General features: G+C 48.0%; 1 protein-coding gene across 1 annotated transcript in view; it reads right to left on the reverse strand.

The window, feature by feature from the left end:
• Nucleotides 1-25,381, reverse strand: part of CACNA1I (calcium voltage-gated channel subunit alpha1 I) — a 244,787-nt gene that overhangs the window by 58,825 nt on the left and 160,581 nt on the right. The window contains exons 5-7 of the mRNA XM_065422053.1: nucleotides 10,559-10,718; nucleotides 7,519-7,834; nucleotides 6,573-6,665 (exon numbers count right to left, since the gene is read on the reverse strand). Of these exons, the coding sequence (XP_065278125.1) occupies nucleotides 6,573-6,665; nucleotides 7,519-7,834; nucleotides 10,559-10,718 (569 nt within the window). The remainder of the gene's footprint in view (nucleotides 1-6,572; nucleotides 6,666-7,518; nucleotides 7,835-10,558; nucleotides 10,719-25,381) is intronic.

Here is a 25,381-nt window from a genome sequence, read left to right on the forward strand (position 1 = left end):
TCTCCCTGCCCTCTCAATGCCCTTCAAAGCAGTTCTAAATCCATTCCCCTTCATCCACAGAGCCCTCCCCCACTTCAGCCCATCTGCCCTTCAGATTTTTTATGTGGCCTAGAAAGGAGGGGAGAAAAAAAGGAAACTGCTGTTTGCTTCAGATCCCTTTCCCCCAGAGGCTTCTGGGTAGTTCATACTCTCATCTTGTTTTCATTGATGAGTGATTGGGAGTCCAAATCTCCTTCAGACATGCCCTCCCCACCACACATACACTTTCCCATTTACATTGTCTCCCTCCCCTCATATGGGATGAACCAGAGCATGGCGTTTGGGAAGAGTTGTTGTTTTTTTTAATAGGCATTTCTATGGTGTCCTTCACTGTGCACAAACTAACTGGGGAGTGGGGGGGGGAAGGAGGAAGGAAGATTTATCCCCATTTTTACAGATGGAGAAACTGAGGCACAGAAAAGTGAAGCGATTTGTCCAAAGTCACAAAGTATGACTGCGTCAGAGTCATGAATAGAACTCGGATCTCCTGTATCCTAATCCTGTGCCGCAAAGCAGTCCTTCCTCCAGGCAGGGCCGGCTCCAGGGTTTTGGCCGCCCCAAGCAGCCAAACAAACAAACAAAAAAAGAAGCCGCGACCGTGATCGCGATCTGCGGCAGCAATTCGGCGGGAGGTCCTTCGCTCCGAGCAGGAGTGAGGGACCGTCCGCCGAATTGCCGCCGAACAGCTGGACGTGCTGCCCCTCTCCAAAGTGGCCACCCCAAGCACCTGCTTGGTAAGCTGGTGCCTGGAGCAGGCCCTGCCTCCAGGAGCTCATCTAAAATCAAGAGGAAGGGGGAGGAGGAGGAGGACTGGATATAGCTACTGGATGACCAGCTCATGAACCACTCTGCTGAAGTCATTAAATATGATCGCATGTGTTTGTTTTATTCTTAGGACAACAGGAAAGTCCACGGACACACAGGAGAAGAGTCAAAGGGTGCGTTGGGTTCAACTCTGATTTCTCAACTAGCAGCTTCAGGCATCAAGAACCTGCGGTCTTTTTCTGTTAAGTGCCTAATTCACCACATATATATTGCCCACGAGGCCTTTGGCAAGGAGGCTGATAGTTATTATTTACTGAGTGTCAATGGTGCATTTCACAGAGTGGTCTGTCTCCTTTAAGGGCAGTGGGGGCTGGGAGGGGAGAGAGTCAGTCAACCCTGTTCCAAGGCATGGCCCCTTTAAGAACAGGAAGTCCTGAGAAGGATCACCAGATCAAGCTGGGAATGACTCCTGGTGCCTGAGCCACATGGCCACTTGCTGAGGATTAAAGAGAAGTGCACTTAGCTCTGTCCCAAGTGAGAGCCATGTGTGATTTATGGGGGACGAAGCAGAGAAGGTTCTTCTGGTGGAACTAGGATGAGGGTGGGTTGGGGAAGCCTGCCTGGATTATAGCATAGCCCCAAGACGGGGTTGTGGAGACTCTTTCCCAACAGAAGGAATCTGAGCCCAGGGACCAGGGCTAGAAAAGACCTAGAGGGAGGTCTCCCCAAAGAGATACATGGCCTGGAGTAGCACCGGTAGAGCTTCCCTGCTCAGAGGGAGCTGGGGAGTGGAGAGAGAGCTGGGGCCTGAAGACCCAAGGAAGGAAGGGCTGGAGCGTGGAAGGGCCAGAGGATTTTTTTGTGAGGTCATAATAAATTAGACCCCAAGAAGGGGAATGTTATTAAAACTTCTGAGTGCATGTGAATGGATTGGAGACCCAAGAGGGGGCACTGAGATGGTGTGATGGCAGTGCCATACCGTGGGGTGGGGTGTGCTGAGACTACTCCCTTGCTACAGGGTACTCTACACAAGCAGGGATGATGACATGGGATCAAGTCCATCCCTGGCTTAATTCCACTGAAGGCAATGGAATTACCCCAGAAATGAATTTGGCCTTGGATCTTTGTGCTGAGCAGCACTAACCAGTGGTTCATCAGAGGCCATGCCTGCCAAAAAAAAAAGTAACATGAGTGGGGTGTGCATAGAAAAAAAATCAATGGTATTCAGCTGCACAGTCTCAGGCTGAGTGTTTAATTGAGGGTTTCAGATGACTGTAAAAATGCAGAGACAAAGTTCAAATCACTGCGAGTTAATCTTAAATTGGCAAGACACCTCCCACCTCCTCTTCCAGAGACAGAACGTTCACCTGTAACATCCAGGTGGTTTGGGAGCATCTGAATTTACTCAGAGGGAACCAGCCCCCACCTTTAAATTCTGCCTTTAGAAAGACACGCACAACTCCTGCTCACCTCAGTGGGAATTGCAGATGTGGACACAAGGCTAAATTCTATCCTTAGTTACACTCTACAGACATGGTTAAATCAATGGTGCTATTCAGGTGAAAATGGGGCCAAAATGTCTGTTCCAATGGGGAAATGAATGAATTGCGAGGAAAAGAAAATTGTTTCAAACTCATAGAAAACACAGAAGGTTCGGTTTGCCCCTTTGGGAGCTGTTTCTTGGACAAACTGCTTCAGACACAACATATCTTGTTGGGGGTGACAGGGGAATTCTACCAAAGGGTGCCAGGGTGGAGACTTCAGCAGACCACTTTCCATTTTGGGGGTGGGGTGGGGAGAAGCTGTCCCACCATTTTAAAGGATCCTGCCTCTAGATTTTTAAAAGTCTATTAGATTTGAAGAGGGTGATAGACCTGCACCCATCCTTTGGTTTCTCCTTCCTCCAACCATAAACAGAGTCCCTCAAAGAAAAAATACCTCCCTGCATCCATGCTTTCCCCTAGCCCATGCTTCAGCCCATCAGTACACAATGCCAATGGGAATGGGGACAGCTTTTGGTTGTCTTCTTGCTGAAGATAGGCTTTCCCTCTGTGACTTTGCACTCCATATGTTTATGGAAATATGCTTATGAGTATAAATATAATGTAACTGGAATATGCTTTATGGAAAGGGTCTCTTGTAAGGTATCATTATAAAACTTATATTCTACTGAGTGTGTTCATCCTATTTGTGTGAATGTATCATTCTTGTATCTAAAACTGGAAATATGAAGTATTACTCTGAGGTCCTATTGTAATTATACAAAGTGTGAGCCATTAATGGTGGCTTGGAATCTTGATGGCTCCCATTAACTAGGACAATTGATTGTAAATGGCTCTGTTTACTCGTAAGCCTTCCTGTATACCTGTGTGTGCCAGCCAGTGGGTAATGAAGTCTCACAGGACATGCGAACATGTCACATGATACTGGAATTCATCTTAAACCTGGTGCTTTTCCATTTAGAAGGAAGGGTGGGAACCCAGAGAGAGAGAGAGAGAGACCGGATTCCCGCCTTGTGCCAAAGATATAAAAGGGGGTGGAACAGAACAAAGGGGGCTGCCAGTCATGAGAAATCCCCTAGTTACCACCTGAGCTGGGACTAACAAGGACAGTACCGGGGAAAGGATTGGGCCCAGACTAGGAAGGAGTCTAGTCTGTGAAAGAAGCTTATTGGAACATCTCTGAGGGTGAGATTTACCTGTATTCAGTTTCTTAATGTATTAGGCTTAGACTTGCATGTTTTGTTTTATTTTGCTTGGTAACTTACTTTGTTCTGTCTGTTATTACTTCGAACCACTTAAATCCTACTTTTTATACTTAATAATATCACTTTTGTTTATTAATTAACCCAGAGTAAGTGATTAATACCTGTGGGAGCAAACGGCTGTGCATATCTCTCTATCAGTGTTACAGAAGGCGGACAATTTATGAGTTTACCCTGTATAAGCTTTATACAGAGTAAAACGGATTTATTTGGGGTTTGGATCCCATTGGGAGCTGGGTGTCTGGGTGCTGGAGATAGGAAACCTGCTGAGCAGTTTTGGTTAAAGCCTGCAACTTTGGGGGCATGGTTCAGACCCTGGGTCTGTGTTGCAGCGGAGTAGCATGTCTGGCTTAACAAGGCAGGGTTCTGGAATCCCAAACTGGTAGGGAAAATGGGCTCAGAGGTAGTTTCAGCACTTCAGGTGACAGTCTCAAGGGGGTCTCTGTGACCAAACCTGTCACACCCTCTCCTTTTCCATTTCTCTTTTCCCGCACTGGGGATTCTGTTCCTACACTAGTGGGTGTGTAATGGGGTCAACAGGCCAGAAAACAAAGAGGAATGTTTAGAAAAAGAACACAATGGAGATTCCCCTTAGCCCAAGCCTGGCACCCCACCAAGTGGAAACACTTTATTCTGAATGAGATGATGAGCTAAGAAGGTGTATGTGGAGAATTCCACTGGGGATGGGCTCCAAGAACATTCCTGAGATCCTATTTCCCTACAGGAGTGGGTAGCAGGGGGGTTCACAAGCTCAACTGAATGGTGCAAAATAGGCCCTTAGCTAGGTCTGTCTCATCTCCACTCCACATCCATTTGGGGTATATCTATACTTTCAACCGGCCTGTGAGCTTTGATTGAGCAAGTGTAACACCGACAGACTCCGGTCGTCGGCGGGCGGGATCGAACCTGGGACTTCTGGACCTTAGTGCATGAACCTCTATCACATGAGCTAAAAGCCCACTGGCTGTTAGCTAAGGCTGTAGAGCAGGGGTTCCCAAACTTGGTTCATGGCTTGTTCAGGGTAAGCCCCTGGCGGACTGCAAGACACTTTGTTGACCTGAACGTCCGCAGGTACAGCTGCTCGCAGTGGCTGCGTTTCACCGTTCCCGGCCCATGGGAGCTGCGAGCAGCCGAACCTGCAGACGCTCAGGTAAACAAAGCGTCTTGCGGCCCACCAGGGGCTTACCCTGGACAAGCCAAGAACCAAGTTTGGGAACCCCTGCTGTAGAGCAAACTCATTAATCTCTCTAAGTGGTCTTGGTGCCACTAGATGGGTCAGAACACCACACCCAAGGAGGTGTGTGGGTTACACAAGCACACTAAAAACAGAAGTGTAATTGCCGCAGTGTGTTGGGATGGGCTAACTTCCTGAGCACGACCCCACCCAAGACCCTACGTCCTGACTTCTGGTGGCTAGCCCACCATGCCGCTCATGCTGCTGCAGCGACACTGCTATTTTTAGCGTTGTAGGGCAATCACAGCTAGCACGCCTGCATCTATTTTAGCTGAAAATTACACCTCAAGCTCGAAAGGTAGATGTACCCTGAGATTTCGAAGCTACAGGCTAAGGTCCTTACAAGGGAAGTGATCAAGGAGTGAAATGGAGCCTTCCCCAGATACATCTTATATATTCCACAACCCATTTTAGGGCTTCCCCTCTGTTCTTGGGTCTGGTTCCTGTGTAGCCAGACTCCACGATAATTTTTGAAAACAATCCCTTTTTGGAGGAAGAGGAGGAGGAGGAGAAGGGAGGATGTTCATGTCTGCAGGTCCCAAGGGACAAAAGAAGCAATGGCACCCAGCTTTCCATGCATCCTCTCACTTAGGCTCACAGTGCTCCTGCTCATTTCAGACCCAAGCAGAGAGAAGGATCATAGGCACTTCCTGAGCAATAAAGGGAAAGAGGAGAAAGAAAGGGATCTCAGCTCAAAGAGACAGACAGAAACAAAGTTTAGCTACGGCGAAGCGACACTTTCAGCTGTCAGCCACAATGAAGCTCTTCAATCAGGCTTTGTCTAGCTTTGTTTAAAAATATTCCCTTCTTTTCCCTTTCCATTAGCCCTTATTGCTTCTCTTTTTGTCTCCTCTGTATTCTCCACGTGGACAGTAACTTGGAAACCAAGAGATACCCAGAATCCAGATACCATGGTGATGATTGTGTCATAAATGACTTGACAGGCAGAATTTCTGCACCCAAAAGAGATTAAGTCCAGCGAGCTTGTTAGTGGTTTGTTAATAGTTCTTGCGCACGTCTTTAAAACAAAACCACACAAAAACCTATGAAGCTTCCAAACTATACACTTAACTAATATAAACAACCTTATTTTCCTATTCCTGTCACACTTCTCTTCCTCCTTCCCCTCCATCCCTTGTGCACTACACCAATTTGTTATGTTCTGCCTCTAGTTACACTGTAAGATCTTTGAGACAGAGACTTTTTTTATTTTAGGTGATTATGTCACTCAGCACTTGATTGTGACAGGGTCCTTTGGGTGCTACTGTAAGAGAAATAAATTAATAATAGGAGGAACTACTCGAGACTGCCAAATGTGTAAAGAGGATCTACAGTGAAAGAGGTGGAAATGGATTTCTGTGCACTTGGAATGGAATCTAGATGCAGCACCACCAGGCAGAAGAAGCTGATCTGGATTATAGATTCCCTTGGAATGGACTGGGGGTGCAGATACCTAAGAAGAGGAGAAAATCCTGAATTGGATTTCTGTGCCTCCTGGAATAAATTCTGGGTGCATCCTTCTGGAAGGAAGAGAAAAACCTGACTTGCATTTATATGCTTTGGCATAGACTCTGGAAGCAGCCGCCAGGAAGACGAGAACCTGACCTAGATTCCTCAGCTCCCTGGACTAGATTGGTTACAACTCTTCGCCATCCAATACCTTTTGTTTACAGAATATATGCCCTTTCTCAGATCCTTGGCTTGAAAAGCTGGAACACTCTCAGTCATAAAATAGGATTCTACTAGGGTGAGAGGCCACACTGTACTTACGATTATCAGCAAGATAAAGTAGATAAAGTTGTAGAACGAATGAGCATCCATCACATAATACATGATCTCCACCCACCCTTCCAGTGTGATCACCTGCAAAGAGAAGAGAGAGCAAGAGAGACAACCAGGATGTGGGACTCCTGGATTCATTCAACAGCTGGGATATTCATTTCTACACATGGCACAGGCTGACGCTGGTGAGCAGAGCAGGAGATTCAAACCTCAACAAAGGTGAGAAAATGAATCCATTCCAAGAAGGCCAAATTTCCAGGCCAGAATATCAGTGGGATTCTCCTAGGTGAAGAGACATGCTAACAGAGCCTGAAAGAGTAGGTCTATATACACATGGGATGCGACTGCAGCCCGAGTAGACATACCCAAACTAGTTAAGTACTGGAGCAGTGAAACTGTGGCCGCATGGGCTTCGGTGCAGGCTGTACTAACTCACCCAGAACCCTGGGTAACTACTTGCAGAGCTAGACTTTGTTGACAGATGTGCACAGCTCCAGGATCCGAACTAGCTAGATTAACGATAGTTCAGGTATGTCTGCTCGAGCTGTAATCCCACCCGTGACTGCAGTCTAGACATAATCTGGAACTGCACTAGTCACCAATTTATATTCATTCAAATGGTTTGTTTCCCTGGAACAAAAAGAAAGAAAACCTGAACTGGATTTCTGTGCCCTCTGGCTTGAATTCTGGGTACAGGCTCTGGAATGGGGAGGAGAAGAAACAGGCCTGGATTTCAGTTCCCACCTGGAGTGGGTTCTTAGAACCTAGGTCTGGCTTACAAATTCAGCCTCCTTTTCAATCCGTAGGGAGAAACACAACAAGACTTGGAATGTGGAGCCTAACTCATTTCAATTAGGGGCTGAAAAAGCATGGGGGCAAGAGAAGAATCTGGTCACAAACCTGGATTGAGGATAGGAAGCCAACCTTATCTTACCTGAAATATAACGATCCAGGCATAGCCGATATTGTCAAAGTTGATGGCACCCTTATGTGGGTTGGCATTGCCTGTGCGGCACACGTTGTAGTACTGGTTCCAGTTGACGCACACATCACTGACATTGAACTCCTGCCGGATGGAGTTGTAGTAATAATAGTCATCCTTGTCCAGGCAGCACTCATGGCCCCTCTCCTTCAGCGGGGGGATCTCATGACACCCCATGATGCCATTGTCTCCTGACAGGGAGCAGATGAAGGGCATCTCATCGTCCTCCTCGGGTTGATAGTAGCGGGGGAGAATGATGTCGCCTTGTCTAGGAAGAGGAAAAACGTGCTAATGAAGTTACTGTGACAAACATGCACCTTAGTGACATTTGCGGAACTGGGAACTCCCACTTTGGTGCATGAAATCTGCATACAAGGGGGCTTCAGATTTATTTTGGTGAGGGGCTGAATAGAGACATGGGAAGTTTCTTGAGTTGGTCCCTGGTTTTGCAGAGCCCTGTTCAGGGTCAAACTGCACAGTCCCAAGACAAACCCCACCACCAGCAGATTTGGGGGATGGGAAGGAGATTTTACAGCTGCCAAAGGAAAGTTTTAATTTTCTCGGGAACGAGGGGGGAAACTTGTGCAGTCAGCTCTTCCACCCAGCTGGCACCAAAGCCTACAACTGATGCAATGTAAAGCAAATGAACAGGGTACATGGTGATGTGCCTGTGAGTATGACCATCAATTTGATTACATTTGGCAGTAAACTTTCTATAATAAAGTACAAAGCCCCAGTTAATGCATAGTTAAAGTTGCACAATTAAGCTCTCAAGAGTCAGTAAATGAAGAAGTTAAAACTGAATGACCAACCTTAACTCTGATCCCTTGTGTGTATATATTCCAGAGAACTTTTTAATTTCAAGATCACATGATATTTCTGCAGTAACACAATCTGTTCTACAACCTTCAAAATACACGTGTATCTGAAATAATCTGTGCTCACCTAATTTAAGACTAGACAATAATGAGCAAATGAAAGGGAGAAGCGTTAGGATTTTGCATTCAACCTTAACTCGTGCATTTCCAGTCTCCCCAGAGCTACAATACACAACCTGAATGTTGCATTAATATAGATTTTTTTGCATTAAATATTGTGGTGGATGGGAACGTGTCCAAAAAAAAAAAAAAAGAAAGAAAAGCTCCTAATTCTACAACTAATAGACACTAATCTATAAAGGCATAGCAGTGCATATTAATATCATTAGTAAACTGAGACTCTGTCGACTTAGCCAGCAATAGTCAGCCAAAGATTAACTAGTATCTGATGGCTGTGCAGGCTGTGGGTCTGATTCACCTCACAGTGACAGTCGCTCTGCACAGGTGTAATTCCATTGTCTCATCGGCGTTACTCCTGATTTAGACTGGTGCACATGAGAGAAGAACAAAGTCCTGCTTATGCATTTTCCCTTATAAATGCACAGTGTAAGACAGCTTTAAGCAGCTTCCACCCCCTGGTTAGCCCTCCAGTCCCATTGCTGCCCCCTAAATTGTGTTTTTGCAATTTTTTTTTTCAGTCTAAGATGATCTAAGGACTTAAAATTGTTTAAACGTTTAAATTGATCCAACACTTCAGATCTTTAAGCAGTTTAAACTGATCTAAGGCCTTAGATTTGTTTAAGGGGCTAAGACACTTTAAAGCCTTAGATCAGTTTAAGCTGCAAAGAAGACAATAAGCGTCTGGAGGGATCATGGCAGTCTGGCACTGGTGCTCTGCCATGCAAGATGACTGGCGTGGTGATCACCCACAGACGTTTTCATGGTTCAGTGTATTACTGAAGGAAGTGAACGGCGCTGTACATGCTCTGTCTGACCATAGATAATAATACTAATTATGCCTATTTCTTATATGGCACTTTCCATCAGTAGATCTCAAAGCGCTTCACAATCTCTCTCCCCTCCGCCCCCCCATGTATTTATCCTCACCATATCCCTGTGAGGTAAGGACATCCTATTATCCACATTTTACAGAGGGGGAACTGAGGACAGAGAGAGACTAAGTAACTTGCCCAAGGCCATACAGGAAGTCCATGGCAGAGCTGGGTCTCTCATGTTCTAAGCCAGTGCCCTACCCACTGGACCATCCTTCCCTTCTTTGGGTAGAGCACCTTGATCACTCTTAAGCATGTGCCGTGGAGCACAGAGATCCTGTCTGACATTCCACATATGCCTAGAGTTTTGTCTGCCAGCTTGAAGAGCCCATTATCAAATACTTGTTCCCTGTGTAGGTACCTACAGACTGTTGTGGAAGCAGAGAACTTACTCCATCCTGAACTTACTCTTTGTTAAGCTAAATACATTAAGCTCCTTGGGTCTACCACTATAAGGCCTGTCTTCTAATCCTTTAACTATTCTTGTAAATATTCCTGGCAACTGGAATGATCGCTTGAGGCTGTGGGCAGCCAGACGTAATTAGGGCTGGACTAGTCCCCAGCTCGCCCAAGAGTCTGGTGGCTGCGAAGAAGGTTTGCAGGCCTCTTTGCCCTCCTTCCCATTCTGATTTGTGCAGAAGGCAGCTCAGTATCAAGGTCCTGGCATCCTGCATCCCTTTTGCACAGGTGGAAGTGACTCTGCAAGGTGCAAGGCAATGGAAGCCTGGGCCTCTTATTGTAGAGATGAGATTCTTTTCATTGGGACAGTTCGAGCTGATTTAGTGAAATCAAGGGGGATGGGAGAGGTAGCAGTGGGATCCCAGAAATGAAGATGGCTTTGGCTGATGCAGAAGAGGAATGTTGCTGTAGCCCACTATCCTGACAGGTCCCTCCCACAGGCAGAGGTAGCTTTCAGAAGGTGTGTGCGTGTAAGGAAACAGGAACCTTTCTGGCTGGGGGAAAGGGTGGAAACGGGGAAGCGTTCGATTTGTTAGCACCCTTGGCACCGCCTCTGGAAATCTTCAGTGACAGAGAGAAGGGAGAAGGAAGTAAAGAGTAGGGTGGGGAAGGAAGGAATCCACACAGACAGGACAAGGGGGTAGCTATCTCCCATGCACTCACATTGTGAAGTTTTCCTCCATGAAACAGCGGTTCCTGAGCAGACCAGCCCACAGCTGTACTCCGATGATGCCAAAGATGAAGAAGACAAAGAAGCAGAGAAGCAGAACATTCCCCAGCATGGGCAGGGTGTCCAGGAGCAAATTCACCAGGATCCGCATGCCTGCAGGTGGGGAAGATGCAGAGGAGGAGGAGGAGAGATTGAGATGGAGGGAGAGAAAGGGAGAAGCAGAGAGAAGAGTAAAAGAGGGAAATGGAAAAAAAAGACAGAGAGAAAAATTTTAATGAAAATAAAACAGGCAGATTGGAAATTAATTATTTTCCAAATCAGGCTGGATCACTCAGGTATGATCACTACTCCCCCCACCCCCCATCCCACTCCCAAATGACAGGCAGGGGACAAAGCTATTTCTGTTCAACATCCTTTTTACCCCGGGCTTCACCTTATAGCCCCAGGAAGGAAGGATGATGATAAGCTTGTGACGGGGTTGCTTGCGATAGCAGAGGACTGGACTCCATGACCCAGGCGGTCCCTGCCAGTTCTATCTTCCTAAGAGGTTTTTGGCACAATCATCATTTGATATAATATTCCATCTTCTTCCTTTCCCACAGAAGGGCGATGAGTTGAAAACACCGCCCTGAAATCCATGCAGATCAACCACCCCAGCCTCAGCTGGCAGGGACTAACAGTCATAAATGCTTGCCGGCTGCCCGGTGACCTGTGAGAAATGAGCCCGAGCCCAATTCCTAGTGGGATGAATATGCACACCACACAAACACAAACCCCTCAACAAACTGGCATGGGTTGGCCCTCTCAATGACAGCCTCATCAAAGAAACACAGTGGAGGAGGCAATATCTCTTATTGGACCAACTTCTGTTGGTGAGAGAAACAAGCTTTCGAGCCACACAGAGCTCTTGGAGACCAAACCCCCTTCTCCTCTCTAGTGGTCCCTCCATGACAGGGCTGAGGCACGCTGGAGGGTACTGTATGAAGGAAGCTTTCACTGCTGCTGCCCATGCTGTACCTGTTCTCTGGCAAAACAGGGCATTCAGGGCTGTCGGTACAGCACCTCTGACCAGTGCAAACATTTCATAACAAAACAATTTTGGGTTGAAATTACTGCGTGAAGAATTTTGGTGGTTTTGTTTTCAGACCGGAAGGGTCAGGCCAGCCTCCCTCCGCTGCTAAATTAATTACATTTCCTCTGGTCTCCAAGGATGCCAAAATTCTAGAAATCATTCGGAGCATGAAACAAGCGCCTTCTGCCTCACACCGCCCCCCACTCCTCACACACGCACATATATACACACACACACACACACACGCCTCCCCCCTCCTCCGCTGAGACTCCCTCCTCCAGGGGTCCAGGGAATTCCATCACGCAAGATGCTCCATGTAGGCCAGCATATAATTAGCTAATTAGATATTTATAACTAGTTCATTACTTCAGATGACAGTGGAAGGGGAAGGGGGAGGGGGAGGGAAAGATAAGATTAGGATTCAGTAACAGCCCCTCGAGGCACCAGTTAATCCCTCTTTTATGCCCACTGTCAAGTAATTAGCCACATCAAGTTGTGCTTTACACTATGTCTCAGTTTCCTGTGTTGTTTTGTTCCTACTGCAGGGGGACAGGATGCTGGGCACGTAGAGAAATGTCATATGTGGGCAACAAGGGTGGATGAGGATTAAGATGTATTTGTACTGGTGGAGATGTTTATTATACCTGAGTAAGAAGGTGGGAGAGGAGGAGGAGAGAAGAGTATCTGTATGGTGAGAGGGTGTGGACCTAGTGTGAGGCATGTACATGAGGCGGACAGGTATGTGTATCTATGTGACAAGATGGTATGGGTGTGAGGGGTATATATCTTTTATGTTGACCAGGTGTGTGTTCCGGCCTTACTATTTGTGAGACCCTAAGCCAGCAGAGGGGGTTCTGATGGTGAATTTCCTTTCCTTCTGGTTCCACTGCTGGAGGGAGTAGAGAGCTTGTCCATGTGTGATTTGATGAGTTAATACAGGGCTTTACATGTTCACCCTGGCATTGGTCTGTGAGTGCAGTGGGGGGTGGGGGTGGGGTGCAGAATTCCAGTATTGGGGGGAATATGCATGAGAGGGAGAGGGTAGAAGGAATGATTGAGCAGTCCCTTTTGGACTTAATAAGCATAAGTCTTGGGGTGGTTGCAAAGCCCCAGTCTCTTGAATGCCCGGATGTGCCATTAGTCTTTGGCTAGTCATCTTCTAGCCTAGTAAGGCATCAATAGTTCACTAGCACAGGGTCACAGCTCCAGCCTCTTGCCTGAGAGTATTTGCCCGTATCTGGTTTCCTGATCTGTAATAATACAAAGCCCCACAGTCAAGCCACAGGGCTGTGTGCTGCCAGTCACCCTGACCTCCCAGTCTCTGGAAGCAACCCTTTTACAGCATTACCGACTTACAACTCCACCCCCTCACCACAGTGCAATGTGCTTCCAGCAACAATACTGCCACACATTGTGATCTTATTAGCTCTCATTAGCTAGACTGGGTCAGGCTGGGTAATACGTAGATGGGAGACCTGCAGGGAAAGCCAGGCCTCATAGGAGGCTGTGCAGGTAATGCAGTAGGTGATCGACTGCCTTTCCACTGAGTCACTGCTAAACCAATGCTCCATCCTGGTATTTGGGGGATGGTGCTAACTTTCAGATGAGCCATAGACCTGAGGTCCTGACTACAGCCAGTCAGAGAGATTCAGAGGAAACATTGTTTTGTCAGAATTTGCCAAATTGGAGAAATGGAAACAGTTCACAGCTCGTGCAATTTTGCGGAAGTTCCAATGGAACACAGGCAGATTCCAAAATCTCCCCACCTCCCCTGTGTCCAGGTTCCTGCGAGGCTCCTCATCAAGCTGGGAATTACACAGACTTAACACAGTATGAAATAATGAAAAAGTTTGCAAGAGACTCTGGGCTGAGCATGCAACAATGAAATGTCAGGTGATGTGTAGAGAGACAAGGCGGGTGAGGTAATATCTTTTATTGGACAAATGTCTGTTGGTGAGAGGGACATGCTTTTGAGTTTACACAGAGCTCTCTTTCAGGTCTGGGAAACATAGTCAGGTCTGGTCTACACTATAGACCAATATCAGTATAGCTACGTCACTCAGGGGTGTGAAAAATCCACATCCCACGAATAACACAGTTTTACCGTCCTAACTTCTGTGTAGACAGCGCTATGTCAGGGGGAGGGTTTCTCCCACCAACACAGGTACCGCCTCTCAGGGAGGTGGATTAACTACGCCAATGGGAGAGCTCTCTCCTGTCGACATAGAGCATCTTTCATTAAAGCGCTATTCTATAGCGGTGCAGCTGCATCGGTGCAGGTTTGCCGAAGCAGCATTTTAAGTGTAGGCTTGCCCTCGGGGTCTCACAGCTAAATGCAAGGTGGAATAGATTGTTTAGCATAAGTAGTTAACACATATTTCAAGGGACCCCCATTAACACCCCTCCAGTCATAGGGGGAACAAGAAGGGGGGGGATGGAAAGGCAGCTGGAGGGGTGGTTGAGAATGGATTACAGATTGTTGTAATAAGATATAAACCCCGTGTTTCTATTCAGTCTATGATTTTTAGTGACTAGCAGAGTTATGAAGTTAAGCTCCTAGGCTCATCTTTTGAAAGTGTTGTGTGGGTTTCCTTTGAGAACGAGGACTAAGAGGTCAGCTATACAGTGATGGTGTTGTGAAACGTGTTCAACCACAGGTAATATGGTGCTTTTGTCTTTTATCATTTTTCTGTGTGAGTTCATTCGAGCGTGTAGTGATTGTCTACTTCACCCACATAGTTGCTATTGGGGCATTTGGGGTATGTCTGCACAGGGATAAAAAACCCACCACTGACCTGCATCAGCTGGCTCAGGCTTGCAAGGCCCAGGCTTTGGGGCTGCAAGCTTGCTGTATGGACCTTTGGGCTTGGGATGGAGCTCGAGCTCTGGGACACTGTGCGCGTGGAGGGCTGCACTGCAGGGCATTTATCCCCGTGTAGCCCATACCCATAGTGCACTGGATGAGGTACACCACATGTTGTGATAGGCATGTGTAGGACCCATGGATCTTGAAAGGTATGTCGTGGGAGGTGTTGATCATTGAAGCAGTGGAGATATGTCTACAGGTTTTGCACCTGTTGTTCTGGCAGGATCTGGGGCTGCTTCGAGTTGGTGTGTCTGGCCTGTAGGGAGCTTGCTTCTGATGATGAATCTGGAGAGGCTGGGGGGTTGTCTGAAGGCCAGAAAAGGGGGTTCAGGAAAGATTTCTTTCAGGATGGGGTCCTCATCAAGCAGGGGTTGTGGTTGTTGGATGATACCCGGTATGGGTTCCAGTGTGGGGTGGTAGGTGACCACTAGGGATATGTGGTCGGAGAGGGTTTTATTTCCATATTGGAGCAGGTTCTTTCGGGGTATTTGGGTGGCCTGTTCCACAATATGATCTGCTTCTCTGGTGGAGTGTCCTTGTTTGGTGAAGGTGGTTTTAAGTGTATTACAGTGTATACCCCAGACTTTCTCCTCGGAGCATATTCTGTGGTATCTGAGTGCCTGGCTGTAGATAACAGATTTCTTGGTGTGACTGGGGTGGGTCCCGGATCTGTGAAGGTAGGTGTGGTGATCCATGGGTTTCTTGTATCTAGCTGTCTATAGGGTTCCAGTGTTGACGCTGATTGTGGTATCCAGGAAGTTGATGCTGGTGTGGGAGTGTTCCAGAAAGAGTTTAATGGACAGGTGGTGATAGTTGTAGTGGAAATCTGTGAGGGAGTTTAAATCATCTGTCCAGAGGATGAAAATATCATCTAGGTATCTCAGGTATATCATTGGTGTTGTGGTGCATTTGTGATGTGTTACTTACACAGCTCATTAGTGCCTCTTTGGATTGTTTTAAATGAATTTAACCTATTAAAATTTGTGGGCCGTGTGTGGAATGAAGGCTGGGGATCAGCAAGGAAAGAAGCAAGTTTTGAGGTAGGGTTTGAATCAGGAGAGTGGGGTTGCACTGTGCCTGGGGACAGGGACGCTGTTTCAGTCACAGGGGATAGCATGAAAAAAGGCAAACATCTCTCTTTGCTTCTGTCTACCCAAATACTGTCTACTTCTATATCTAGTCTCTGGTTTCTGAAAATTCCCACCAAAGAGCAGACCACAGAAAAATCCAACCAGCCCAATGACATCCCTGTGAAATGCACGCTGGGGCAGGGAAGGAGGGAACACTTGGGCATATTCAGTTGGGGCACATTGCCTGGATGAGGGACAGAATTATGCTTCAGATTCTGCAGTGGCTATTGGAATCAGCAAAATTATGTATCCCAGTGCCCCTGCCGATCATTATGTCCCAAATGCTGATGGGGAAGATAATTGCTTTGGCTTCCACAAAAATCCAAACTGGTAGTTTGGCCCATCATGCTGTTAAGATGAGTACTGAAAATTATACTCTCTTCTACCTGGTTTGTTTGAACCAGTGGATTCTGAACAAACAGAAGGCTTTGTTGCCTCAAATCTTGCTTCTCCTTTTGATACTACAGATGCTAGTCATGTCCATTAATGCACTCCTAGAAGGTGCCCAGATACCACGGTGATGGGGAAAGGTATAACCACCTGAGTGGATTAGAATTTTCCCACCAGTCCACTGTCCTCCATCAGTTTTGGAACTGGAGTGATGAGGGCCATGAAAAGAAATGTATTGGGCTTTAGTCGCTTGTTTTTAAAGGGTCAGTGGTCTCTTCTGCACATGCTCTGTTAGCTTAGCATGCAAGTTGCAGCATACGCCCCCTGCTTTGTTCTTTCTGGATCGCTCACCGTGGTTCTGCTTTCCCAAGGGTTGGCACATGCCAGGTGTTTCCGCTCAGGAAGGTTTCAGCTGTGACGGCCAAGCTAATTGGGGCTGACAGGAACTGTCTGGAGGGAACCATGGACTCTCTGAAGTTGACAGAAGCTTGTCAGAAAGGGCCCTGGGGCTCCTCCAGAGCAAGGAGCAGAGTTGCTCTGTCCAAATCCAAGAGGGAATTCAGCTACTTTCCCAAAATATTGGCTTTTGTCAGTGGATTTTCGTTTTGTTTTCTTAAAAGGTTCCTTCTCTTGTAACCCTCTCTCCCCTCCACCCGCCACCTGCCCTCATGGCAGGGTGTCCTGCCTCCTTTGATGAAGCACTGCCATGTTGGAGTCAGTGAGATGTTTCCATTCTGCCCATAGTCTGAGTCCTTGGGACACCCCACTGAGAGTAACCTCAGCTGGCTAATACCTGCCAGGCATGCTCTTCCATTCTCCACCCTTTGTGTGTGCGCAGGGGTGTGTGCATGGGTGGGTGGTAGAGGACTATTATCTAACATTTCACAAGCTCTGTCTTCTGGGGGAAACCAGCCAGCTAGAATCCTCCCTTGGTTGCCTGCAGCAGACACAGCCTTGTGTGTCCCCCCAGTCTTCCTGCGAGGGTGAGTGGGGAGGGCGAGACGCCTTTCATAGCCCACACCTGGCACTCATGAATATTTCATGCTTCTTGCTTTTCTTCCCCTTGAAGAGCAAACCTTTTCATATTTGATGCCCTGGAAGCCTGTTTGGTTGCTGAGTGTTGCTTCATTAATGCCCTCCCTTCCCCCTTTTTCTCTGGACTGCCCAGCCCCTCTTCCTTTCTCTTCTCACGGAACGGCTGTTTTCAAAGGCTGCCTCAGAAAAGGTCATTGTCCCTTTCATATTCACTCCTCGCTGTGAGCCAGTGTGGCTTCTGCTCTGCCAATGGAAAAGGACAAATGGAGATGGGGGGAAAGACAACGGATGAGAGGGAGGGAGAGTCAGACAAGGAGAGAGGGGGAGACACAGACCTGGTGAGAGAAAGAAAGAGAGAATGAGAATGAGAAAAAAACAAAGTGAGAGAAAAGTACATGGGGAGAGAGACTGGCAGGAAAAAATTAAGCGAAGAGGCCAGGAAGCAGCTGGGGAGGAATACCCCAAAGAGTCCGCTTCCTGAGACCTTTGAAAACTCATTCTGTACGATGCTCCAATGTCCTCTCATAGCCCAAATCGTAACCGTTGCCCTGCTAACCCTTATGCTTTCCTCTCCATCACAATGGTCTCCTGAGGCATGGTGTCCAGATTCCCCAGTGATAAGGCACTACAAAAAGAAGGGTTGGTGCTGTACGCTCCCTCTGAGCATCAGCTTCCTCTCCATTTATGTCCTGCCCTCTCCCCACTGCCTTCATATATATACCGCTCCCTCTCCGCCCCCTGCCTTCTGCCGACCTGCGCCCCCACTTGATTACTCTGGTGACCCCCCTCTCTGAATCTCCACCGTTTCTCGCAAACCACCAGTTTCCTGTTCAGGAGCCCTTTGGTCTTTCTCCTTCTTTCCTTCACTGCTCCCTGGTATGCCCATGCCTTCTCCTGACAGGCTGCAGCACCATTGTGGGGAGCCAGAGTTGGGCCCTAAAGGCAACTGGGCAGGACCCCATTCCATAGGAAGCCAGCCAGCCAGAGGAAGTTGCCCACTGGACATGGATTTAAATCAGGGAAAAGAATGGGGCCATCCCTGAGGAAGTGGTATGATATCCCCAGGGGACGCAGCTGGGTGTTGGTTTTTGTTTTTCACCTCTCTCTGTGTTGGCCTCCACTGCCCCCACAGTGCTTCTCTCCCCAGCAATTTCAGCCACACAACTTAGCACGCCCTCTCCATTTCTGATGGGGTGCACGGGAACAAGAAGGCCACACAAGCCTTGCTAGAGAGCTGGAGCATGAGGAGGTGGCTGCGCATAGCCCAGTCCTCAGACACACCCACCACAGGCCAGGAGGGTCAGGAGCACGGTGGGAACGCTTCACTGGGCCAAGGCCGAAGTGCTGGTGTGCGCTGGCACTGATTCTGGGGACAACATTAATATTCCAAGTCAACACAGACCCACCCAGTTCTAGCTCTGCATTAACAGGCGCTAGCTCTCAGCAGCTGCCCGGGCTGTGAGGGTGACTGGCAGCGTAGTGCAGCATGAGGATTCGGTAGGGTGAAGTGTTCTGCAGGGGACAGATTGCAGAGACTCTGGCTCCGAGTAATACAGGCAGCATACCGGAGCAGGAGAAGGCCAACAACAGAAGGTATAATGATAATGAACTTATATTTACACAGCAGCTCTCATCCAAATGCATCCCAGAGTACTTCGAAATTTTTACTAACTGGCCATCCAATCTTTACACACATGAATCACTTTGTCTTCTGCCAAAAAGCAGCAACCTCTGGGTGAAACCATTCACAGCTAAAGGGCACAGTGGTTTAGGACAGGAAGTGAAGAAAACTGTATCTAAACTGAAATGATGGAATCCTTTGAGGAGGAGTAGGCAAACAGAATCACTTCAATTGCCAGGGGTTGGGGCACTGGGTCAGGCAGTCTTTCTTCTAAAAGAAGGCCATGAGATCTTTAATAAGCACCAATGGTCCGGACTGGAGCTGGGCAGAAAAAGCTAATTCCATTTAGCTGAGGAGTTTGATATGTCACAGTTTGGTTTCGTTCCAATTAGGATCGAAAAACAAAAAACTGAGGCTGGGCTAGCCACCGCAAGTACGTGTCCATCTGAGACCCTAGGCACATACTCCGGGTGGCTAGCAGATCTGCTGCCGCTCACACTGCCACAGCTACACTCTGCAGTTAGGGCACTAGCTCGAGGACAGCTGGCGTGAGTGTCTCCTCGAGCTGGGAATCGTACCCCTGCTCCATGGGCAGACACACCCTGACCCCCAATTCTGCAAACACTAACACACATGACTGACTTGAATCAGTGGGACTACTCATGTACACAAACTTAAGCATGGGCCTGTTCCGAAGCCCACTGAAGTCAAGAGGAGTCTTTGCATTGACTCCAATGAGCTTTGGATCAGGCTTCATGTGTGTAAAGGTACGTCTACACTGCGATAAAAAAACCCATGGCACAGAGTCAGCTGACTCTGGCTTGTGGGTCTCAGGCTGTGGGGCTAAAAATTAGTAGGGCTGCCAAATTAAGCAATAAACCAAAGTCATTCTGAGATAATGTTATACCTCGTGCAAGAAAGGAACAGGACCAAGCTATGAGCCTTCAGCAATTCAAGACATCACTTATCTCAGCATGACACTTGCCCCCAGTTTTGTTTTATATTCACAATAAAAAAAGGGCACAACAGAGACGCCAGTCACTGCTAAAAACTGTAGTGTAGATGTATGAGCTTGGGCTGGAGCCTGGGCTCTGAGACCCTCCCCCTGCGTGGGATCTCAGAGCCCGGGCTCTAGCCCAAGCGTCTATGCTTCAATGATTGAAGCTAGGTCAACACTGGGGGGGGGGGGGGAATCGATTTAAGATACGCAAATTCAGCTACGCGAATAGCGTAGCTGAATTCGACGTATCCTATTCGACTTACCCTGCTGTGAGGACGGCGGCAAATCGACCGCCGCGGCTCCCCCGTCGATGGCCCTTACTCCTCCTGACGAGGTGGGAGTACGCGCGTCGATTCGGGGATCGATTTATCCGTCTAGATGAGACACAATAAATCGATCCCCGAGAGATCGATTTCTACCCGCCGATCCGGGCGGGTAGTGTAGACTAGTCCATAGCCCGGGTCTCATGAGCCTGAGTCACTGACCTAGGCCAGCCATGGCTGTGCTGCAGGACTTTTATTGCAGTGTGGACTAAGTATTTGCAGGAGGTGTTTGTTTAGATTGTAAACTCCTCAGGGCAGGGAGCTGTCCTTTCCATTTGTCTGTAAAGTGCCATACACAGCTATGGGGCTGGACACGTAATAAAGAACAATAAAAAATATGACATAAAACTGTGTAAATGCAACTCTATAGTTAAGATTTAAAGGGGCTGATTCTCTCATTATTATTGGTATGAATCAGGTGTAATTCTATCGGAGGCAACCAAGTTACTCTGGCAACCAAGTTACTCTGGTATGAAACTGAGCGTATGTTTACACTGCAGTCAAAGGTGTGACTGCAGCAGACCTATGCTAGCTTTTATCTAGCCAATTTGAATAACAATAGCAGTGAAGCCTCAGCAGCACAGGTTGCAACATGGGCTTCACAAGCCATGCCTAGAACTCGGGGTATGTACTTGAGCTGCTACGGCTTCATTGCTAGGGTTATTCAAGCTCGCTATGGCAAAGTGGGTGCTGCAGTCACACCTTTGACGGCACTGTAAACATATCCTGAGTGAGAGGAAAATCAGGCCCTAAATGCACAAAGATCAAGAAATTCAAGGTTATGGTTGTAGCTTGGCCCACCCATACATACACAGTAACTTGCATTACTGTATATTGCATTATTTTTACACCATACTATAGTGGCATTATTACACATATTGCCATGGTATCCACCACTCTATGGTGCCAGATTTTCCAGACAGCTCAGCTCCCATGCAGGGTGCAAAATAAGCAGCCAAATTTTCAAGAGAGCTCAGCCTGTCAGCTACTTGGCTTTTTCGAAGATCTGGCCATAAGTGTCATAATGGAAGCTGCTGGGTTGTGAGCACTTTGGAAAATCCTGCCTGTCACACGGCGGATTTGGTCAGGGCTTTAAAAGGAAAAAGGAAGCTCAACTGAGGCCCTTTCAGATCCCTTCCTTCAGGGCTTGCTTTATTTCCAAAACCCAAACCCAACACCACAGTGTGTCTGACTCTGGAGGGGTTATTGCAAGTCTCGTGATATTTGGTGTAAAGCCCCAGCTCCTGCAGCTTGTGAATACAGGACAATCCCAGCTTTCATTTAAAAGAAATAAAAGCTTCTATCCCTCATGGTTGCAGAGAAAAGATTAAAAACAGGACCCAGGTCGAAAGGTTCAAAAACCATATGATAAATAAAAAGAACCCCCACATTTTTTTTTAAGCTTTCATGATTTCTAAGCCAATCTCATGATTTTTGGGACATGACTTTTGAATGCTTGGGTTTGGCAATACTGCAACCAGAACAAATCAACTCAAACTACTGGGTAATAACTAACTGAGGTCTTTCCAACTTCAGCCAGCTGGGAGGAGAGAGGTCACATCCTTCTCTTGTCCTTTCATAGCCCTGCCCAAATTGGCCACCTGACAGGCAGGAACCCAGTAAACCCCGACATGCTGGAGCGCCTTTACACCTTCTCACTGGCTTGTTTATGAGCCTAAAAGGGAGCAGAGCTCTTTTGAAAATTTGTCCCCACATGTGCAATGCGGTAGGTAGCGTTAACAATACTGTAGGAAGTTTAACTTTGGAATTCCCTGACTCTCGTGGATCTAAAATCTCTGCCATGATGCTGCATTGACATCAGTTTAATTTAATTTAATTTTTGTTTAAAAAAATTCTTTTGATGGATCATTCATTTAAATAAAGACCAGTGCATGACATTTTTATTTGAATGTATATGTACGACAGCACCAGGATTATTTCTAGATATCCCTATGTGTGTCTAGAACTAGTCTAGACCTTGGTAAATTGATTAATGAGGTAGTATTAAATACTGACTTCCAAACACTTCTCACTTAGTTATTCGATTGTAAATGAACTTTTTTCCTACTGACACTTCCCTCTCCTCCCAATTCTCACCCCCAGTATTTCCCCTTCCTCCCACTCTTCTTCCAAGAGCAATGTCACATCTTTCTTCACACCACATTTAGGGCAAGAATGGCCTCTCACTTCTTGTTTATCAACCATATCCACTTTTCTCCCTGCTTCAGACCCACCTCTTTCACTTCACTTGCCAGCATTGAATTCTATGCTGTCCTGTTCACTCTCCATCTTCTCTTTCTATTGCTCTTCTGTAGACTGTACATTGTTGTCTGATTTAGGGCTACATTAAGGCATTGCTCCTTAGCCATAGAAAGGGGTGACAAACAGCTGTCTTACCCAGGAGTAGTCTATGGAAGGAACCATGACTTTGAGTTACAACTCCTTTCGTGATCTCCCTTGGCTCTCAAAGGAACGCCATCTTCTACTGGCCTACAGCAGGCACAGATTTCATCCCCCTCTGCTTTGGCTCAGCTCCACTGGCCAGCATGTTGGGGGATAAAGCCAAGGCTCTGCCTATTCCTCACTCCTCTTCACCCATTCCCTGCCCACCTTCCTGGGGCACAGAATCACAACTCCACAGAGCCTGCTCTCTCCCCTGCTTATGGACTGGCAATGCAGGTAGCCCATGCAGAGGAATAAGGAGGGCTCTTATGCCCCTTACCTTTACTGCCTGGGCACAGAGGGCAAGTTAAAATCTTGTCCTTAGCCCTGGTCTACACTACGAGTTTAGGTCGAATTTAGCAGCGTTAGATCGATTTAACCCTGCACCCGTCCACACGACGAAGCCATTTTTGTCAACTTAAAGGGCTCTGAAAATCGATTTCTGTACTCCTCCCCGACAAGGGGATTAGCGCTGAAATCGACCCTGCTGGGTCGAATTTGGGGTAGTGTGGATGCAATTTGACGGTATTGGCCTCCGGGAGCTATCCCAGAGTGCTCCATTGTGACCGCTCTGGACAGCACTCTCAACTCAGATGCACTGGCCAAATAGACAGGAAAAGCCTTGCGAACTTTTGAATTTCATTTCCTGTTTGGCCAGCGTAGCAGGCTGATCAGCACAGGTGACCATGCAGAGCTCATCAGCACAGGTGACCATGGAGTCCCAGAATCGCAAAAGAGCTCCAGCATGGATTGAATGGGAGGTACTGCATCTGATCGCTGTATGGGGAGACGAATCCGTGCTATCCAAACTCCGTTCCAAAAGACAAAATGCCAAAACATTTGAAAATATCTCCAAGGGCATGAAGGACAGAGGTTATAACAGGAACCCGCAGCAGTGCTGCGTGAAGCCTACTAAAGAACCAGAGCGGCAAACGGCCGCTCCGGGTCAGAGCCCCAGACATGCCGCTTCTATGATGAGCTGCATGCCATTCTAGGGGGTACCCCTACAACTACCCCACCCCTGTGCTTCCCTCTTCCCCCACCCCTCCCGGGCTACCTTGGCAGTTATCCTCCCATTTGTGTGACGAATTAATAAAGAATGCATGAATTTGAAACAACAATGACTTTATTGCCTCTGAAAGCAGAGATCAAAGGGGGGAGGGGAGGGCGGTTGGCTTACAGGGAAGTAGAGTGAACCAAGGGGGCGGGTTTTCATCAAGGAGAAACAAACAGAACTTTCACACCGTAGCCTGGCCAGGCATGAAACTGGTTTTCAAAGCTTCTCTGATGCACAGCGCACCCTGCTGTGCTCTTCTAACCGCCCTGATGTCTGGCTGAGCGTAATCAGCGGCCAGGCGATTTGCCTCAACATCCCAGCCCGCCATAAACGTCTCCCCCTTACTCTCACAGATATTGTGGAGCACACAGCAAGCAGTAATAACGATGGGAATATTGGTTTTGCTGAGGTCTAACCGATCAGTAAACTGCGCCAGCGAGCTTTTAAACGTCCAAAGGCATATTTTACCACCATTATGCACTTGCTCAGCCTATAGTTGAACTGTTCCTTACTACTGTCCAGGCTTCATGAGCCATGGGAACAAGGGGTAGGCTGGGGTAGGTGCGACCGCGCGGTGCTACCGACTGGGAGAACAGCCTGAGGCAGAAGCCTCCAGCTGGCATGATATTACAGGCAGGACTGAATCTCCATTAAACAAAACTTAAAGAAGAGAATGACCTGGAGTCATTCCCATTTTTGTCCAGGAGCCCCCGACCGACCTCACCGAGGCCGGCCAGGAGTACCCATGTCTGCCCAGGCGCCCCCGACCAACCTAACCGAGGTCGGCCAGGAGCACCCATGGGACGACGACAACGGCTAGCAGTCGTATTGTACTGTCTGCCGTCCGCAAGGCAAGGCAAGGCAAGGGGATGCTGCTGTGTAGCACTGCAGTACCGTGTCTGCTAACAGCACCCAGGAGACATACGGTGACAGTGAGCTGAGTGGGCTCCATGCTTGCCGTGATATGTCGTCTGCACGGGTAACCCAGGAAAAAAGGCGAGAAATGATTTTTTGCCGTTGTTTTCACGGCGGGAGGGGGGGGCCTGACGACATGTACCCAGAACCACCCGCGACAATGTTTTTGCCCCATCAGGCATTGGGAGCTCAACCTAGAATTCCAATAGGCAGCGGAGACTGCGGGAACTGTGGGATAGCTACCACAGTGCAACGCTCCGAAAGTCGATGCTAGCCTTGGTACTGTGGATGCACACCGCCGACTTAATGCACTTAGTGGGGACACACACAATCGACTGTATCAAATCAATTTCTAAAAAACCGACTTCTATTAAATCAGGGGTCTCAAACTCAAATGACCATGAGGGCCACATGAGGACTAGTACATTGGCCCGAGGGCCGCATTACTGACACCTCCCCGCCCACCGCCCTCGGCCCCGCCCCCACTCCACCCCTTCCATGAGGCCCCTTCCCTGCCCCGCCTCTTCCCACCCCTTCCCTGCCCCCATTCCAACCCCTTCCCCGAAATCCCCACCCCAACTCTGCCCCCTCCCTGCCCCCAGCAGCTCCCCGTTCCTGGCCAATTGGAGCTGCTGAGGGCGCTGCCTGAAGCAACAGCCACACACAGCTCCTCCGCCCCCCCTTCCCCATGTTCCAGCATCTTCCCGGAGCTGCGCAGGGCAGGGCAGGGCAGGGCAGGGCAGGCAGGCAGGGAGCATGCTCTGCTCCCGGTGCACGTCCAGCTGGAGCTGCTCTGGTAAACACTGGGGGAGGGCGGGGGGGGGGGGGGTGCGAGGGGCTCACGGGCCACAGAAAATGTACACATATGGTGCTCCACAAACATTTATTAACAACAACAGAAAACTTAGTGCATGGCAAATTTGAAATTTTTGGGGGGAGGGGAATCTGGCTTTGAGTTATCTATG

The sequence above is a fragment of the Emys orbicularis genome, chromosome 1 (genome assembly GCF_028017835.1).
Source record: "Emys orbicularis isolate rEmyOrb1 chromosome 1, rEmyOrb1.hap1, whole genome shotgun sequence".
Taxonomy (NCBI): Eukaryota; Metazoa; Chordata; order Testudines; family Emydidae; genus Emys; species Emys orbicularis.